This window comes from Lissotriton vulgaris, unplaced genomic scaffold (assembly GCF_964263255.1).
Source record: "Lissotriton vulgaris unplaced genomic scaffold, aLisVul1.2 SCAFFOLD_1957, whole genome shotgun sequence".
NCBI lineage: Eukaryota > Metazoa > Chordata > Amphibia > Caudata > Salamandridae > Lissotriton > Lissotriton vulgaris.
This window is the reverse complement of record NW_028253630.1, coordinates 198,633-215,621: the sequence shown is the minus strand read 5'-3', so window position 1 is coordinate 215,621 and position 16,989 is coordinate 198,633. Positions and strand designations below refer to the sequence as shown.

Genomic DNA, 16,989 nt, shown 5'->3' with positions numbered 1-16,989 from the left:
ACCATACTTGCCTATTATAACATCTATTAGTGGTATTAAATACATTTCAAGTACAGGAATTGGCCTTACTTGAAAGTCTTGTTATAAAGAAAATATACATCTATAAACACACAATAATGAAGAGATAGTTCCATTATTGTCATCCGTCGTTATTTTCACTTGAGCTGTAACAAGTAAAGTACACACACACTCCGGTATATGCGTTATTATAATTACATGTCAATCCTAGCCCAGATAACCAATTGAATAACATTGTATGTCATCCTGTAATCGTGCAAAGATTCTTTCACATTAGAGACAAAACTATACAGTAAATGGTCACACAACCTGAAACACATCATATTTGGCAATAAGACATTAGGTACCGAGAAAATACTGCTTTTCATGGTCTATTTAAGACCCTTGTCAACCACATACAAAACCATTATCTAGTGTGATTCACACTGTCAAAGCATAAGTTCCTGGTTACCTCTTCTGTTGCTAATTGGTACTGTCTGTAGCACATGAAATTTAAATGCTTATCTTGTACTCCACAATTCCTTACATGAGTTGCCATCTGATATCTAGGGTTCTGTTGTTTGAGTGCCCTGTAGTGTTCTGATATCAGTTCTTTCATTGGTAGTTCCCACATATATCAAACCACATTTGCAGATTAGTACATAAACCACATATTTAGTGTTGCAATCAATATGGGCCTTAATCCAGTATTTCCTTTAGTTGTTGTATCTAAACTGTGTTATGCCATCTACTGCTAACCTGCACAAACTACAGCGTTCACATTTAAAGGAACCTTTATTTCTCTTGTGTAACTATGGCCTAGATGTATCAACCTATTTTTTTGTCGAAAATGGTGCGATTCGCAGAAATCCCCTGTTTCCGACAAGAAAATAGAAATCCAAGATGTATGTGATTTTTCGCATTGCAAAATTAGAATTCGCATCTTTTGCGTTTTCTTATTTGCGATTTGTCTTGTTTTGCGAATGTTTTTTGCGATTCTCTATTTTGCATTTTTTGGGATTTGCGAATGTTGCAAATATGTTTTCGCAAGTTTAGAATTCGCAGTAAGATGTATTAAGGAATCGCAGTTTGCGAAAAATGAAAAATCGCAAATTAAGAATTCGCTAATAACACTAACTCCTATCAGGTGTTAAAGTTTTTGAAAGTATAAAAGAAAGCCCCAACTGATTTTTTGAACAGAACAATGGCTGCACTTTACCTGATAGCTAGGAGGCTGCACATTCAAGCTCTTGCACAGAGGAGACAGAGGCAGGAGAGGATTTTCAGACTGAGGATTACCTTATTTCAACAGACTGAAGAAGACATTTTTGAGAAATATAGACTGCATTCACATACCATTTTGGACCTCATTGCGGAATTAAAGCCTTTTCTTAGAGCATGAGACACACAGAACACATTCAATACCTACTCATGTGCAGGTTCTGTGTTCCCTGCATCTTCTGGCTTCAGGATCTTTTCAAAGGGTGATAGCAGAGGTCGGAGGAGTATCTCAGAGTGCTTTTTCACGATTTTTAGGGTATTTTTGGATGCAATGATGAGCAGGTTGCACCATCATATTTACCTCTCCAGCATACCACAAGATATCCAAATTACTAAATTAGATTTTTATCAAATTGCTCATTTTTCACATGTAATTGGATGCATAGATGGAACACATTTTGCCATTACTCCTCCTGCTGCAACTGAATATGTTTATAGGAATAGGAAAAGTTACCACTCTTTAAACATTCAAATGGTGTGTAATGCCAAGTATGTCATCACTGACATTGTGGCAAAGTTCCCAGGAAACACTCATGACTCATACATGTTTAGACACAGTGGATTACATGGACGTTTGAGTGCTGGTGAATTTTTAGATGGATTTCTGCTAGGTAAGTACATTTTCAAAAGACATACTCCATATTCTACTTTGCAATCTCTTGTATTTCTAAAACTAAACTATTTTTCATATTACCATGTAGGAGACAGTGCATATGCTGAACGTGACTTCGTTTTGACCCCATACCTAAATCCAACAAATATTCATGAAAGGAGATACAACAAGGCACACCGCTCTACACGTGGAGTTATTGAAAAAACATTTGGAATTTTGAAAAGCAGATTCAGAAGAATCCATAAAAGTGGAGGATCTTTGCAATATAAACCATCCTTGTGTTGCAAAATAATCACAAGTTGTGCAATGTTACATAACATGACCATTAGAAAAGGAACTGAATGTGAAGTAAGTGACCCTGAATCTTCAGACAATGATGATGAACCTCCCCCAAGAAGATGTGCTACAGGGTTAGGAGCTGTGGCTGGTCGTCAAAGGCATGCAGAAATCACAAACAATTATTTCTAGGTAAGAATAAAAAGCATGACAACTGTTTTTAGCTTTCAAAAGTTTTACTTCTTGTAATGCAAAAATGCAATTTAAATCTGAAACCTGTTACTCCACGGGACATACATCACTAAATGTGTGATCAAAGTTAGTTACATGCTATTTAACTGTTAAATCTTTACACAAGTTTCTACTTTTTGCCCTGTGTGCTGCTTCTGCGTTGCCCTGGGCCAGTTCTCCTCACAGATGTCTGTTGTGTGACATGGCTCCCACTCCTGTGGTCAGTGGTGTCTGACGTTGACGTAGGGTTACTGCTACTCCTACTTCCTGGTCCTCTGTTTGAATGGGCTCAAAAAATGCACAAGCACCTGTGTTACATGTCTTCAGTAATTCAAAAGCATTTGAAACTTTGTCAAGGCCTTTGGCAACATTTCTGGAACATTCGCTCACCATGCGTTGCATTGCAATACTGCGCCTATTGCTCTGTGCTGTCACAGTGCACAGTCTGTTGATTGCAGAGTAGTATTTCTTTAATCTAATATCATGTCTGCGTGAATCTCTCACTCTATTAGTCTCAGACTTCTCAAACTCAACACAGTCTATCCAAAGAGTCAGCCATGCGCCTCATTCCATCACCCATGTTGCTATTGCTCTTATTTAATTTGCATAGTTGTCCATTAATGGACCTTAAAGCTTTGTGCTGCTTCTCTTGGACTTTGAGCATGTTCTGCTCCAACCCTGCAAAAACATTTGAGGTGCCTGTAACTTCGCCCCTGTTCTGTTTGGTAGCATTTAAAGAGTAAGCTCTTTTTCTAGCAGAATCATTAACATTTTTCAAAATGCCCAACTTCATGTTCTGACACATGTGCACTATGTCTTGACCCCTCAGGTTCTTCATCTGTATCCTGGAAAGGTTGTAGTGGAGCAACAGCTCTTCTTTTACTTCTCACAAAAGAAATGGATTCTTCATCCTCATTAGAATTCAGTTCATCTGGGGATATAATATGTTCATGAGAAGATTGCCCTTCAACAACATCATTGGAATGTTCAACATGCTCTGAGAATGAAAGAATGAAAAAAGAGGCACATGAGATGGTTGCCTGTCTGTCTGTTTTGTTACCATTAAAAACTGCAAACAACCAATGCACTCCTTTGGTGTGTCTATTTCCTATAAGTTATTTCTTAAAGTAATGCATAAGTGTAATTAAGTCAATTGGTTTTGAAAATTGAAAACTTAAGGGGATGAAGTCTGTCATTAAAATAATCAACATCCTCAAAATAATTGCTCGCATTCTGTTTACATGTTCCTACAAAAACCCACAAACATGACATATAAATTCAAACAATCTTGCATCCTTCTTACCTTCTTCTGCAATTCTTGGCTCTGAACTATCAATGACTGAGACTCCACTGACACTTTCATGCAGTATTGTTGCTTCAACAAGCTCCTCATGTGGGGTTGGCTGGTCTATCTGTGATGTTCCTCCTCCCGTTTTACTAGCTTCTTTCAGTCTCTCTGCAAGTTTCTCTTTTGACCTCAGACGCATATCATACCAACGCTTTTTTAACTCATCAATAGTTCTTGGGATGACTCCCACAGCATTTACTTTCTCTTGAATTTCAAACCATATCTTCCTTTTCCTCACTTCTGGTACATGTTTGGCTTGCTGTACAAATAAAAGTTCATGATTACAGGCCATTTCCTCCACCAGTGTCTCCACCTCCCTCTCAGAAAACTTCTGCTTTCTCTTCCTTTTCTCAGCTGAGGCACCTCCTTCTGAATTTTCAGGCTCCATACTGCAGTCAAACAGGTCTTCCCTCAAGCCAAACAGTATTCCAACTGCCACTGGGTGTGGTTCAGGCATGCAGGTGATGCTAATCAAGAGCAGTTCCTGACTATGACTCAGTTATTTTTTTGTTAGCAGCAGCAGATTCACGCTTTTTTGCGATTCCTTATAAGAAATGGCAAAAATATCTGGGACATTTAAGGAATCGCAGAAAACTCACAGAAAAGTACATACATCGTATTTTGCAATTTCATAATAGCGATTCGCAATAAATCGCTAATAAGAAATCGCAAACGCAAATGTTTATACATCTACCCCCTGTCTCTTGTGTTTGTTGTGTGGCTAGCTAGGACTCAGAAAGTTCTGTAATGTCTTACCTTTCTGATATGTAATACTGGGTCGGTCCCTCACAAACAGTTAGATATCAGTAATGACCAATGTTTAAGTATGCTGCATAGTTTGTGAGAGAGAGAATTTTAGTTAGTGATTCATCTCAAAAGTGAAGATTGGTTGTCTTATTCTTAGTTTTCTTCTCTCTGATGGTGTCAGAGCGATCTAGGTGTTGGGCTCTCTTGCTTGCTTGTGTGATTACTCCCTTGCAACAACCTCAAGTAAGAAACCTGTGTCTAATATCCATCAGATTCAAACCTTATTCATGATCCTCACTGCAATTCCTCCATGCCCTCAGCATGTCACCAAAGAGGATGAAGGTAATTTGGCTTTTAGGATGAGAACTGACAGCTTACAGTAGCAAATTACATGAGGTTGGTTTCCTGTGCAGCTTAATTTGTATTAGATCACCATTGGAGTATATTTCCACATCAAGGAAGATCAATTTTTCTTTTTATACAAACCATAGTCCAAGAATTGTTGTATACATTGTAATTAAAAAAATCAAAGAATTCCATCAATCAAGGTTTGGTATCTGTCCATATCATTAAACAGTCATCAATATACCTACCCAAATAGTTGATATAATTGATCCACTTCTGACCGAGTGGTCCCCAGATATGCACTGCCTCAAACCAACCTATAAATAGGTTGGCAAAAGACGGCGCAAACCTGGAGCCCATTGCGGTCCCGTATGATTGCTTATACCGCTGGTTGCTAAATAGAAATAAAGTTGTTGTTCAAAATCAAATGTACCATTTTAATCAACGTCTCTGGATGAGCCATGTATTTTACTGACCTTTTATCAAGAAAATGTATTAATGCCCTTTACCATCTAAGAGCATAATATTTGTGTACAGTGAAACCACTTCAAAGGATACCAAAGTCATGTCAGATTCCCATTTCATATCATTTGCATATTAAATATGTGCTTGGTATCCCTGATGTAAGAAGGTAAATTAGATACAAAAGGTCTCAGGAAAACATCAACATACTCGGAGAGTCTCTCAGTAAGACCTCCTATTCCTGAGATTATAGGCCTCCAAGGTGGAAAAGGTAAATTTGTATGCACTTTAGGCAGGCATAAATGCAAGGAAACCTTGGGTGAAGAATAGCCAAATATCGATAATCATCATCATTCACTAAGCCTGAATCCTGCCATTGTTTCAGGAGATCATTAATCTATTTATTATTGTCATGAATTGGTTTGTTTATCAACTTAACTTAGCATCTGGTGTCACTCAGTTGTGTATAGATCTCATTGTCATAATTAAGGCTTCATGTTTTCTGTTTTTACTGATTTTTACAGATAAATACAGACAGTCTGTATTTATTTTTAAATGTGGATAAAAACGGAAATTGGGTTGTTTTTGAGTGATTCTAAATGATATCAGTCATGACTGCCAGGTAATTAATTAGCTGTTCAGATTGACAGGCAAGGCGATTAAAAAATAAAGGAGAGTTAATAAAGAGCTTTAAACAGCAGTAGATTTGCACAACCTTGATGCTAAAATTTGCATGATTTCTTATAAGTGCATATTTTATCATCTAAGTGTGTATGTATCATGGAAAATTGTCAGGCGTACTGGCATGAGTGTACGATAACTGGATAAATAAATGCAGAAATATGAGCATTTCAGCTTAATTTTTTCAAAAAACCTTATATAAATATGGATAAATACTGGTAACACTAGCAAAAATAAATATGGATAAATACAGATGGAAATGACTAAAATATAAATACCATAAACCCGGGAGCCATTGTCATAATCCAATCTGTCCATAACCACCATACAGCCTCTCATCAGCTTCTTTAATAATTGTATCACAATCAAAGTGTTTTAAGGGCTTCCTTCTCACATGGTGTAAAGTTCTCTTTGACAAAATTCCTCTTATTTTGTTGTAATTTTGCATCCCATTTGTCAATCTGTCAACACTGCTTTGTAAAAAAAATCCAAATTATTACCACTTAGTAACTGCAGTGTCCACCTGGACTTGGTTTTAAGGCCACTATCCTCACTGTGGTCAGAGCTAAGTTCTAAATCACCCAATACCCTATGGATGGTAACTGGATCTTCCTCACTTTTAGTTTTCCATAACAATAATGCCATATCTTTGATATCCTGTATAGAATATGCACCAAAGACAATATCATATTCACTACTCTGTTTTATTTCAAGCTTAGCAAATAGTTTTTTCAATTTCAATGGTCTCGCATATTTGTACATATCCACTTTTATATTTGACAATGTCACACATCTGTGTGGGAGAGAAACTCACATCTCCCTGTAATACAGATATCATTTCATATGACAATGGTTTCTTTGAAAAGTTAATAATTTTCAGATTTCATTTCATTCCTTTCTTTCACTTATTTTTGTTCCATGACCTATTCTGTGAAGCAGGGTCACGTTTTACCATATAAATTCCCAACATATCATTCTCCTCTACCCATGCAGCATGAAACCCCCTATATAGGCCCCACCAGGTAAAACTTGGGGAATGCATTATCTTGATCATCTTATCTTACACAGTCACTAAGGGGCAGATGTATCAATCTTTTTTCATGTCACAAACGCTGTGAATCGCATTTTCGCAGCATTTGCGACAAAATAAAGTGTAACTGGCATGTATGAAAAAATCTCATCGCATTTTAAGAAATCGGAATATTTGCGATTTCTTAGTGTGCGAGAGGTGTTTTTCGGAGATTTTTTTGCGATTCTTTATTTTGCATGTTATTAATTTTGCAAACTTCGCAAACAAGAAATTACAGCTTAAGAAATCGCAATTGGATGTATGTAAAAATCGCAATTTGCGATTTTCCAAAAATCGCTAAATAAGAAATCGCAATTAACACCAAATACAAGCAGGTGGTAAAAGAAAAAAATATATAAAAAGGCACCCAGAATGCATTATTTCAAATTCCAAAATGGCTGGACTATACCTGATTGCAAGGAGGCTGCGCATTCAAGCTCTTGCCCAGAGGAGACAGAGACAGGAGAGAATCTTCAGAATACGCATTACGCTGTTCCAGCAGACTCAGGAGGAGATATATGACAAATACAGACTTCATCCACACACCATTTTGGATCTCATTAATGAATTGGAACCTTTATTGGAACATCCTACAGCCAGGACACAATCAATTCCAACACATGTGCAGGTAGCAGGTATTGTGCTCACTGCACCTTTTGGCTTCAGGGTCTTTTCAAAGGGTCATTGCAGAGGTCGGTGGAGTGTCACAAAGTGTCCTATCATGCTTCTTTCATTTGTTCCTGGATGCAATGCTGAGGAGACTCCAACATCATATATATTTCTCAAATACGCAACAAGCCTTACAGGAAACAAAGTTGGATTACTATCAAATCGCACGCTTTCCACATGTGATTGGATGCATTAACGGAACTCATATTGCTATCACTCCACCTGCAGCCACTGAATATGTATTTCGTAATAGAAAAAGCTACCACTCTCTCAACATCCAGATCATATGCAATGCCAAATACATTATCAGTGACATTGTGGCAAAGTATCCTGGGAGCACACATGACTCCTTTATCTTCAGACATAGTGCAATTTATAGACGTCTGAGTGCTGGTCAGTTTGGAGACGGATACCTGCTAGGTGAGTAACACTTATGCAAACCTCCATCCATCCATCCATCCATACATCCATCCATACATCCTTTGAAAATGAAACATACAGTTGCAATTTTTTTTCACATGCAGGTGATAGTGCCTATGCAGTGCGTGATTTCATCCTAACACCATACTTGAATCCTGCAAATGCAAGTGAAAGACGGTACAACACGGCACACCGGTCTACACGTGGCATCATTGAACATACATTTGGAATTTTAAAAAGCCTTTTCAGATGCATACACAAAAGTGGAGGAGCTTTGCAATATAGTCCTGAAACCTGTTGTAAAATTGTTACATGCTGCACAACATGGCCATGCGCAAAGGCACAGACATTGAAGTAAGTGAGTCTGACTCATCTGATGATGAGTCAGACTAGAGAGCCACCTAGAATGGCTGTAGCAGGAGCTGGAGCAATGGCTGGCCGACAAAGAAGGACAGAGATTACACAAAATTATTTTTAGGTAAGAAAAGCCAAACTACAGACTCATGTTTGCAATGGTTGTTTTAATCCACAACAGACAAACCATAGTGCATAGTGCAAAATTGTTAAATTTTTAATGAAGGAAATGAAAATGTCTATAAGTGGAACATAAAGACAGCTTCCACAATGCAGTAATGCTGAATAAATTGCTATTCAAAATGTTACTTCTTGCGCAGGCGGCTTGAGGCAGGTTGTTCCTGTGATTGCATGCCTTATAGTTCAGGTCCTGTACTAGCACGCCTTCCACTTCTGCGCTGGGTCAATTGAGTTGTTGGAGTGGTGTTCCTACTGCTCCTACTAGAGGTGTCCTCACTATCAGCTGAGCCAAGGAGAGCGCTTGCACCTGAGTTGGATGTTTGAATAATTTCTAAAACAGAGGTCATTTTGTCCAAGCTTTTAGCCATGTCACGTGTGCAGTCGCTCATTTCACGCTGCATGTTAATGCTGCGCCTGGTGAAATTGCTAGTGACAGAACAAAGCCTGTTAATTGCCTTTGTGTAGCCATGCATCTGTCTGTGCAGCCCTGTTGCAAGCACTTTCTGTGCGTTCAAGGGTCAGGCAGAGTTTTTCTATTGATGCAGCCATGCCTTCTTGTTTGTAATTTAATTTCAAAAGCTGCCTATTAATTGACCTGAGGGCCTTATGTTGCAGGCGCTGTACATGAAGCATATCCTGTTCAAGGCCAGCAAAAACAGTGCCTCCTTCAATTTGCCCACTGCTGCTCCTACATGTCTGAAACCTGAATGACCGTGGCCTCCTTGGTATTTGTGGTTGGTGTTGTGAGTCTTGATGGAACACTGTGTCCGTCTCACTGGCTACTGTTCCTCCATCTACATTGTCATCATCTTCCATTGCTGGTAGAGGAGCAACATGTCTGCGCTTTCTGTGCATATTTGTATTGAGGGCAGTGGCATCAGTGCCTCCTCCTTCTTCTGTATCAGTTGTAACATGTGGAGGTGAATTATCCAACTCACTTTCTTCCCTGGATTCCCTTGATTGTTCTGTGGATGTAGAGTGTGATAAATGAGTTTGTGTTTCTGACACAAAGTGTTTTCATTGATGCCAATTATTTGGGCTACACTGTTTTTATACCTTCATAATTAATTGCAAACAACTCATGAGTTTCTATGATGATATGTGTGACAATCATTATTACACTACAACTCCCATGATGCATTGCTTGATACAGGTTTAACAGTCTCACTAGACTACTAGCTTTCTCAAACTGAGTATAAGCACAGGACACACACACATGCATTACACACATTCTATGGACTTCTTTGCATGCATCGTACCTTGTGTAGTTGGTGTATCAATGTTAGCCACTCCACTCACACTCTCTGGAAGTAGGGTTGATTCAATTAATTCCTCATGGGGTGTAGGTTGGTCTGCAGATGTGCCAGCACTAGTTTTATTCGCCTCTTTAATCCTTTCTGCAAGCCTCTCTTTGGATCTTAATCGCATGTCATACCACCTCTTCTTTATTTAATCTATGGAGCGAGTGGTAACTCCAACTGAATTTACTTTTTCCTGGATCTCCAACCAGATTTTTCTTTTTCTTGAATCAGGAACTTTAAGTGCTTTCTTGCCAAAAAGCACCTCATGGTTACAAACCATTTCTTCAATGAGGATTTCTTGTTCCTTTTCAGAGATTTTTTGCTTCATTTTCCTCTTTTCTGCAGACAATTCCTCCTGTGTATTTTGGGACTCCATTGCTCTCCAAACAGGTCTGCTCTGCCTCACAACAGTCTTCCAACTGCCACTGGGTGTGGCTCAGGCAAGCAGGTGCAAGCAATCACTGAAACTTCCTGGTTGTGATGTCATCAGCCTGTTTCTGCATTGCAGATTCACGTTTAATTGATTTCTTATTTTGCGAAATTCGCTAATTAAGAAATCGCAGAAAATCTGCAAATTATTCTGCGATTTTTTTAGAAATCGCTAATTTATTGCAAAAATGTACATACATCCAATTTTGCGATTCCGAAATTGCGATTTGCAAAAAATGGCAATTAAGGACTCGCAAAACATATTGTTGATACATCTGCCCCTTAGTGCCATAGTAGCTCACACCTCCCTTGATACATCTACATATAGAACATACCACAGAAACTTTCCACAGTTACAAGAATAGCCTCTATAACACATAGACAGGACCAGCTGGTACATTCTCGTTCTTTCATAAGTAGTATTTGCTTTATTTTTATATTATGAAACTTTCCAAGCTTGCTTAAACAAAACCAAGACACCACCTTGGCATGATAACACCTGTTTCAAAGTTCCGCTTTCTTATATATTTTCCGAGAACCTTGTGTTGCAAGTGTTCTTTGTTTATAATTTACGATAAAGCATTGCTGACCAGCTGATCAAACACCTGGTCCACTGTGATACCACTTCTGTGGTCTTATGATACCACTTCTGTGTTCTCAGGATATTAGCAACATCACTGTATGCTTTCTTACGGTTAAGCACCCACGTTAATGTGTATTTATATCCTTGTTCTCCAGCCTGATCCTCTAGACTTCGCTTGAAAAAAGGATTTGCCTGGTTAGAAGTGCAATCCCCAGAATCCTCATCACCAGTACTGGATATATTGCTAGATGATGCTCTACTTTTCTCACTTATTGGCAGTGTTCTGCTAGCCTCTGTAGAAATATCCTGCTTAACTAGATAGCCAAATCTTTTGGCGAATGTGAAACTCTCACATTGAGGTAATCTATTTTTATTTTTTTATAATTTAGTTTTTACTTCTAAGTGACTACAATATGCAGATGACTGCAATATGTAGACATGATCACATTATTGGATGATGATAAAAATTCACCCCTAATACAGGCACTAGAAGCATTATATGGAGCACCCAGGTTCTACGGTGAAGGGTTTAGATTCTCAGTACCATATTCTAATTGATCTGTAATTGTATTTGATTTCTAGCCCTGATGAAGTCAGAGGTGATTACATACCTTAGTGACTAAACACGTGTCGGCTACTGAAGCTGTTCAAGTGACTATGGGTTCTATCAAAGAACACCGAATAAAGGATATTTGAAATTGAAATTGACTATGCAGTGTAATTAACACCTTAGCAGCTATGGAACGTCCAGCTCCAGTGCTGAACGTTCCATTGCGCAGGTGCAGTTGGAACGTTCAACGGCCGACGGCAGCACTCCCGAGGTAGTGGTGCCGTCGGCCGTTGGACTGGCGCAGCACTTATGAGGTTAAGAACAATGTTTGAATTGTGAAGAAGAGAAGATAATAAAGGAACGAAAAAACTTTCTGGACACATTTATTGTAATTTTGAATGCTCAGGCAATTGCATTTAGCTTTAAAAAGAGGGCGAAGTAGATCTTGTTCCTCCAACCTCATCCTTTCGATCTCCAAACCGAGAGGGAGAGTGGACGTAGCTGTACCTGTAGGCAAGACATAAGGGGAGCAGGAGAGATTGTGATGATCCATGGAAGGCACAGTGCCATGCGCCTCAGGAGCGGGAACCAACTGGGTCTGAGCCAGTAAGGAACCACCACTATTGCATGGGTTTTCTCCTGCTGAATCCTGCAAATTAGCCTCTGGATCACTAAACTTGGAGGGAAGTAAAAAATGTTTCTGGGGCCATTCCACAGTCTGCTCACTCATCCAGAAACCTGGAGCAAAACCTCAGGAGAAGAGCGCTGAGCCTGGGGGCAAACAGATACAGGAAGAGGAGGCCAAACCTCTTACAAAGGGCCTTGGATATAGACTTTGTCAGTTGTAGATCCTGGGCAGGGGGAAATCTCTGACTCCACCACATTTACCAGACCCTTGGTGTCCACAGCTGACCAAGAGAGGAGATGAGTTTTCACCAACAAACCCAGACTGCAGGCCAACTTGGTCAGTCGTCTGCAATGGGTGCTCCCCTGATGATTGATATATATTCTACTGTCACTGTGTTGTCCGATCTTATCACATCTCGTGGGAAATGTATGACTAAAGTGATGAAGGCACAGAGAGCTGCCATCAATTCCTTCCATTTCGGTGACCTCTGTCCTTCTGTCCTAGACTATTTTGCATGAGTTGAGAGGGTCCCCAATGATTCTCCACAGCACTCGCATCCGTTTTCACAATTATTAGAGAGTCTGGCCTCATCACTACTCCCCTGTGAAGGTTTTCCTTGACCAATCTTAGCTGTGGAGAGTTGAACATTTAGGGATACAAGAAGCACAAAATTCAGGTTCTTCATTGACAGCGCACCATGGTAAATAAGATAGTACAGTAGCGGGCTCATATAAAGCCCTGCCCATGGAACTGTAAAAACAGTTGCCGCTGTATGCCTCTGTATCTTCACACATTGAAACAGGGAGGCATTATTGCTCGCCAAGAGCTTCTGCAACAACTCCTGGAGCTGGATCGTCCTGTTCATTGACAGAAATTCCTCACCCAGCTAAGTGTTGAACCATGCTCAAATGAACTGAATATCCCTCGAGGGGGAGAAGATTACATTTTTGAGGGTTCAGGAGGATTCCATGATGATTTAGAGTAGCAATGGTAGCAAACCTTGAAAATATGATGTCCAACGGTTGAAGGAGAATGAGCTCGGAACAGCAAGTCATCCAGATAAGGGATTATCAACTCCACTTTGAGATGAAGATGCTCTATCAGGGGCACCACCATCTTCGTCAAGACTCTTGGAGAGGATCGGTGTCCAAACGGAAGAATCCTGAACTACCAATGCTGGCCCAAAACACAGAACTGGAGGAATCTGACTGGATGCACATTAGGATAGGTTTATAGGTGCCAATCAAATCCAGTGTGGCTAACCAGGAGTGCAGTTTTATCAAGGGAATGATTCTTGGCAGAGTTTCCATTTTGAAGGTTACTTTCTTCACACAAACTTGTTCAATGATTTCAGATCTATTGGAATCCGAAAACCTTCACTTGCTTTGGGAACTAGAAATACAATTAAGTATGTCTCTTCTCCTTCCTCCCCTTTTGGAACATAAACAATGGCTCTCTTCTTGACCAGCGATCGAATGCTTTCCTGCAAGGCTACCTTTTTCTCGTAGGAACTGGAACAGGGGAAACAATGGTTCGTGTTTGGACCTTAGGGGAGATGAACTGTATCTTGTATCTCATCTGTAGTACCTCTAGAACCGACATGTATGAGGTTGTGCAGCACCATGCTTGCTGGCAATACTGAATCCTGCCACCAACTTCATACTCTGAAATATCTACTGCCCCCAACCCGAGATATGGTATGTACAACAAGAGGTCCATCTGACCTATGTGCTTTACAGAGAAAGACAAAAACCTAATAAGGCACCAAATAACTATTAAATTAATCAATGACCAAATAATCTTGGTTTGGAAAAGGAACTATATATAAGAATTTAATCAAACAACTATTTCAAAGGTTGCACCAAAGTAAATAAAAGTGCTCCAGGTAGTGCTAGAGAAGTGGTGGGGATGTGACAGTAGAAGAATACATATTTTCTAGAATGAGAACGACCTGTCTAACAATACGTCACTGAACTGACTAAAAAGCCTAAGTGATGAGGTGTCAGGAATGGATATTTTGTTCACCGCTTCTGGGCCACAGGATAAATACAGGTCAATATCCAAGTGAAAGTCAATGTTTCAACCCCAGAGAATGGAAGAGGGCAATTAATTCCTATAACAGGGGTTTCCTAAGGACGATTGGAGGCACAACCTACAAAGTAGGTAAAGTTAATGTAAATACTTGACCTTAAAATCATGGCAACGCAGGCTCACCTCAATCTAGGACTGCCGGTTCAGCAGTGTAGAAGTTCAGGATAGGGCTGGATGATCCAAGTCCATAAAAATAAAACCACCGCACATACCAAAACTGAAAGAGTGAATAAAGAAGGCACATCCATGGTCAATATACATAGTCAAGTAAAGAAACATCTGTTTCTAAAACCAATACGCACAGGTCGGTGCCTCTGCAAGGATTTGAGCAAAGGGATGACGATTCTTGAATGCACAAGGGCATGAAACTGTGAGTGAATCAGGAATAAGTTCAATCTCTAATGAGCAATGTTCTGCAGAATGAATCAGCACGTTTCTAACAGAAAATGATGTCCATTAGACAATGGTATGTCAAGAAAAGGTGGTAATGCATACATACTGCGTGACAATTTGGCTAAAAAGTGATACCAGGTGGTGGACAGAAGACCTACTAGCACATTAATATGTATAGGACATCGAGGATTAGCGCTCATGTGACAAGATAACATAGTTGACAAGGGTAATATAACCAGCATTTGCAATGCAATAGGTTTCGCATTTACGAGTGTTTGAGCTATTGGCATTGTAAATGACAAAGCCTGTTATTTATGTATTGTTTTTAAAACAGAAAAATAAAAGGCATTGTCAATTACAATCCCAATATCTTAAACTCTTGCAAATGAGACCTATTGCATTGCAAATGTGGTGGTCGCCTGTGCTATAAATTTTATTTTAAAGTGTTAGGAGAGACTGTGTCTTGCCTGAAACAGCAGGGAGGACACAGCTATTTCAGGAAATAGTCCTCAGAGGCTGTATTTAAGGCCTACCGAGTAACAACACACAAAACCGGGGGTGTCGCCATGGGAGGTTACCAAATGAGCAAGGCATTACTGAGGAGGGACTACTAAACCTATTGACCAATGAACAGCCACAGTTTACAGTGGGCAGTGACACAAGGCAATGAAAAATATGGGCAGAGTGGGAGGAGCTTCAAGTCCCTACCTGAATAAAGCATGCTTTGCAGAGCAACGTATGCGCTGCCCAGGCTCGTCCTGAAAAGAAGTCTTAGGGCATATTGGAACATAAAAAAAAAAACACCTGAAGAAGCGGAGGGACCAAAGAACCCTCTCCGACATGGCTGGCCCTATGAAGAGCTACTTCACTGCTATTCCCATTATCATAAACATGGCGTTGCTCAGGCCTGTGATGACAGCTAATGCTGCACAGCTCATGTATATATATTTTTAATTTGTTTGTAATTTTATATTGCGCAAACTCGACCCAGTGGTATCCGAGCTCTTTGCATGCCCACAAGCTGCATTACAGACAGACATTTTCATTTAGGCATGAGGAGATTAAGTGATTTGCCCAGAATCACAGGATGTTTGAGCCTCCTGCCAGATTCAATAAAACATATGCTGCAGTCATTCGTCAATGGTCTAAATAAAAAAATAAAAAACAGAAGACATTTAGATACAAGTACATTAGAGTTGCAGCTAGAATCTTATCATCAAGTTCCTGCTCAGAATATTACAGGACCTGTTTTTCATCTGGTCTGTATTTTTTATGGTCTGATGGCTGATAGGAACTCGGGCTACTAAACAGGAGGAAAAGTTACTTGTAATCCTATTTCTATAGTTAGAATGGTCACAGAGGTAATAAAAAATGGCTACCTTGGCTTAGGTGTTGCAGTCTGACCACTTTAAAAAGAGAAACTTCGACATAACTTGAATTAGTCTCCAATGTTTATTAATGATCTTTTTGATCTTGGATGAGGCTATCCAAATGATGTTCTGGAGACGTCCTTAAAAAAATGTGGCCACACAATCTCGAGACAGTTTGTTGAAAGAGAAGACAAAATCTCAAGAAACCAAAACGGTATTTGTTCTGAAATATTCTACTGACTCATCCAAGATCAAAAAGATTATTAATAAACATTGGAGACTAATTCAGTTAGAACCAGATCTAAAAGATTTATACAATGAGAATATCACATTTGCCTTCCAACGAACAAAAAACATTAAAGAACTATTGAACATTCCTAAGAGAATCACCATGAAGTATCGAGGCATGCAAAAATGCCAAAACTGCATCCATTGCGGGAATGTTATTGTTGGAAACCAATTCACCCATCCCACTAAAGGACACCAAATTGAACTTAAACATAACAGCACTTGTGACACGATGAATTGTGTTTCTGCCATCAAATGCCCATGTGGCAAAACATATGTGGGACAGACAGAAAGGAAGGTGAAAACACGTATAACTGAACATAAAAGTAATATAAGATTGATGAATACTAAATCCACTCTAGTATGTCATTGGATGGAAGCCAGACATCAGATTTCTCAATTACGCTTCATGGTTTTAGAGAAAATCACACAACTCCGAGACCAGGATCCAATCAAACAAAGACTGAGATCCGAAAACTTTTGGATTAAAAAGTTAAACTCCGCCCATCCCATTGGGCTCAATGATCGTATCGAACATTCATGTTTTCTATAGAATGAATGGTTTGCAGCATTGTCCTTAAACACATTCTGGGCCTGTTTAAACATTGTTTATAATGTCATGTATTCTCATTATATATTTTTCGTTTGCTACTATTTCTTGGAATGTATCACTATGCATTCAT

At 39.4% G+C, this 16,989-nt stretch overlaps 1 protein-coding gene across 1 annotated transcript; it reads right to left on the bottom strand.

Annotated features, from left to right (window-relative positions):
* Nucleotides 1-3,136: 3,136 nt before the first annotated feature.
* LOC147660905 (uncharacterized) lies at nt 3,137-3,951 on the bottom strand. The gene is made up of 2 exons (XM_086951439.1): nt 3,702-3,951; nt 3,137-3,395 (listed from the first exon to the last, which is right to left on the bottom strand). Exons 1-2 carry the CDS (start codon nt 3,883-3,885, stop codon nt 3,163-3,165), a joined length of 417 nt encoding a protein of 138 aa, XP_086807565.1. The 5' UTR covers nt 3,886-3,951; the 3' UTR covers nt 3,137-3,162.
* Nucleotides 3,952-16,989: the final 13,038 nt, after the last annotated feature.

Bases quoted from the DNA above. Each gene is read 5' to 3' on its own strand.
- LOC147660905 (XM_086951439.1), bottom strand. From the start codon at position 3,885: ATGCGTCTGAGGTCAAAAGAGAAACTTGCAGAGAGACTGAAAGAAGCT. The intron at 3,396-3,701 runs GTAAGAAGGATG...TTTCATTCTCAG, and splicing joins GCCAAGAATTGCAGAAGAAG to AGCATGTTGAACATTCCAAT.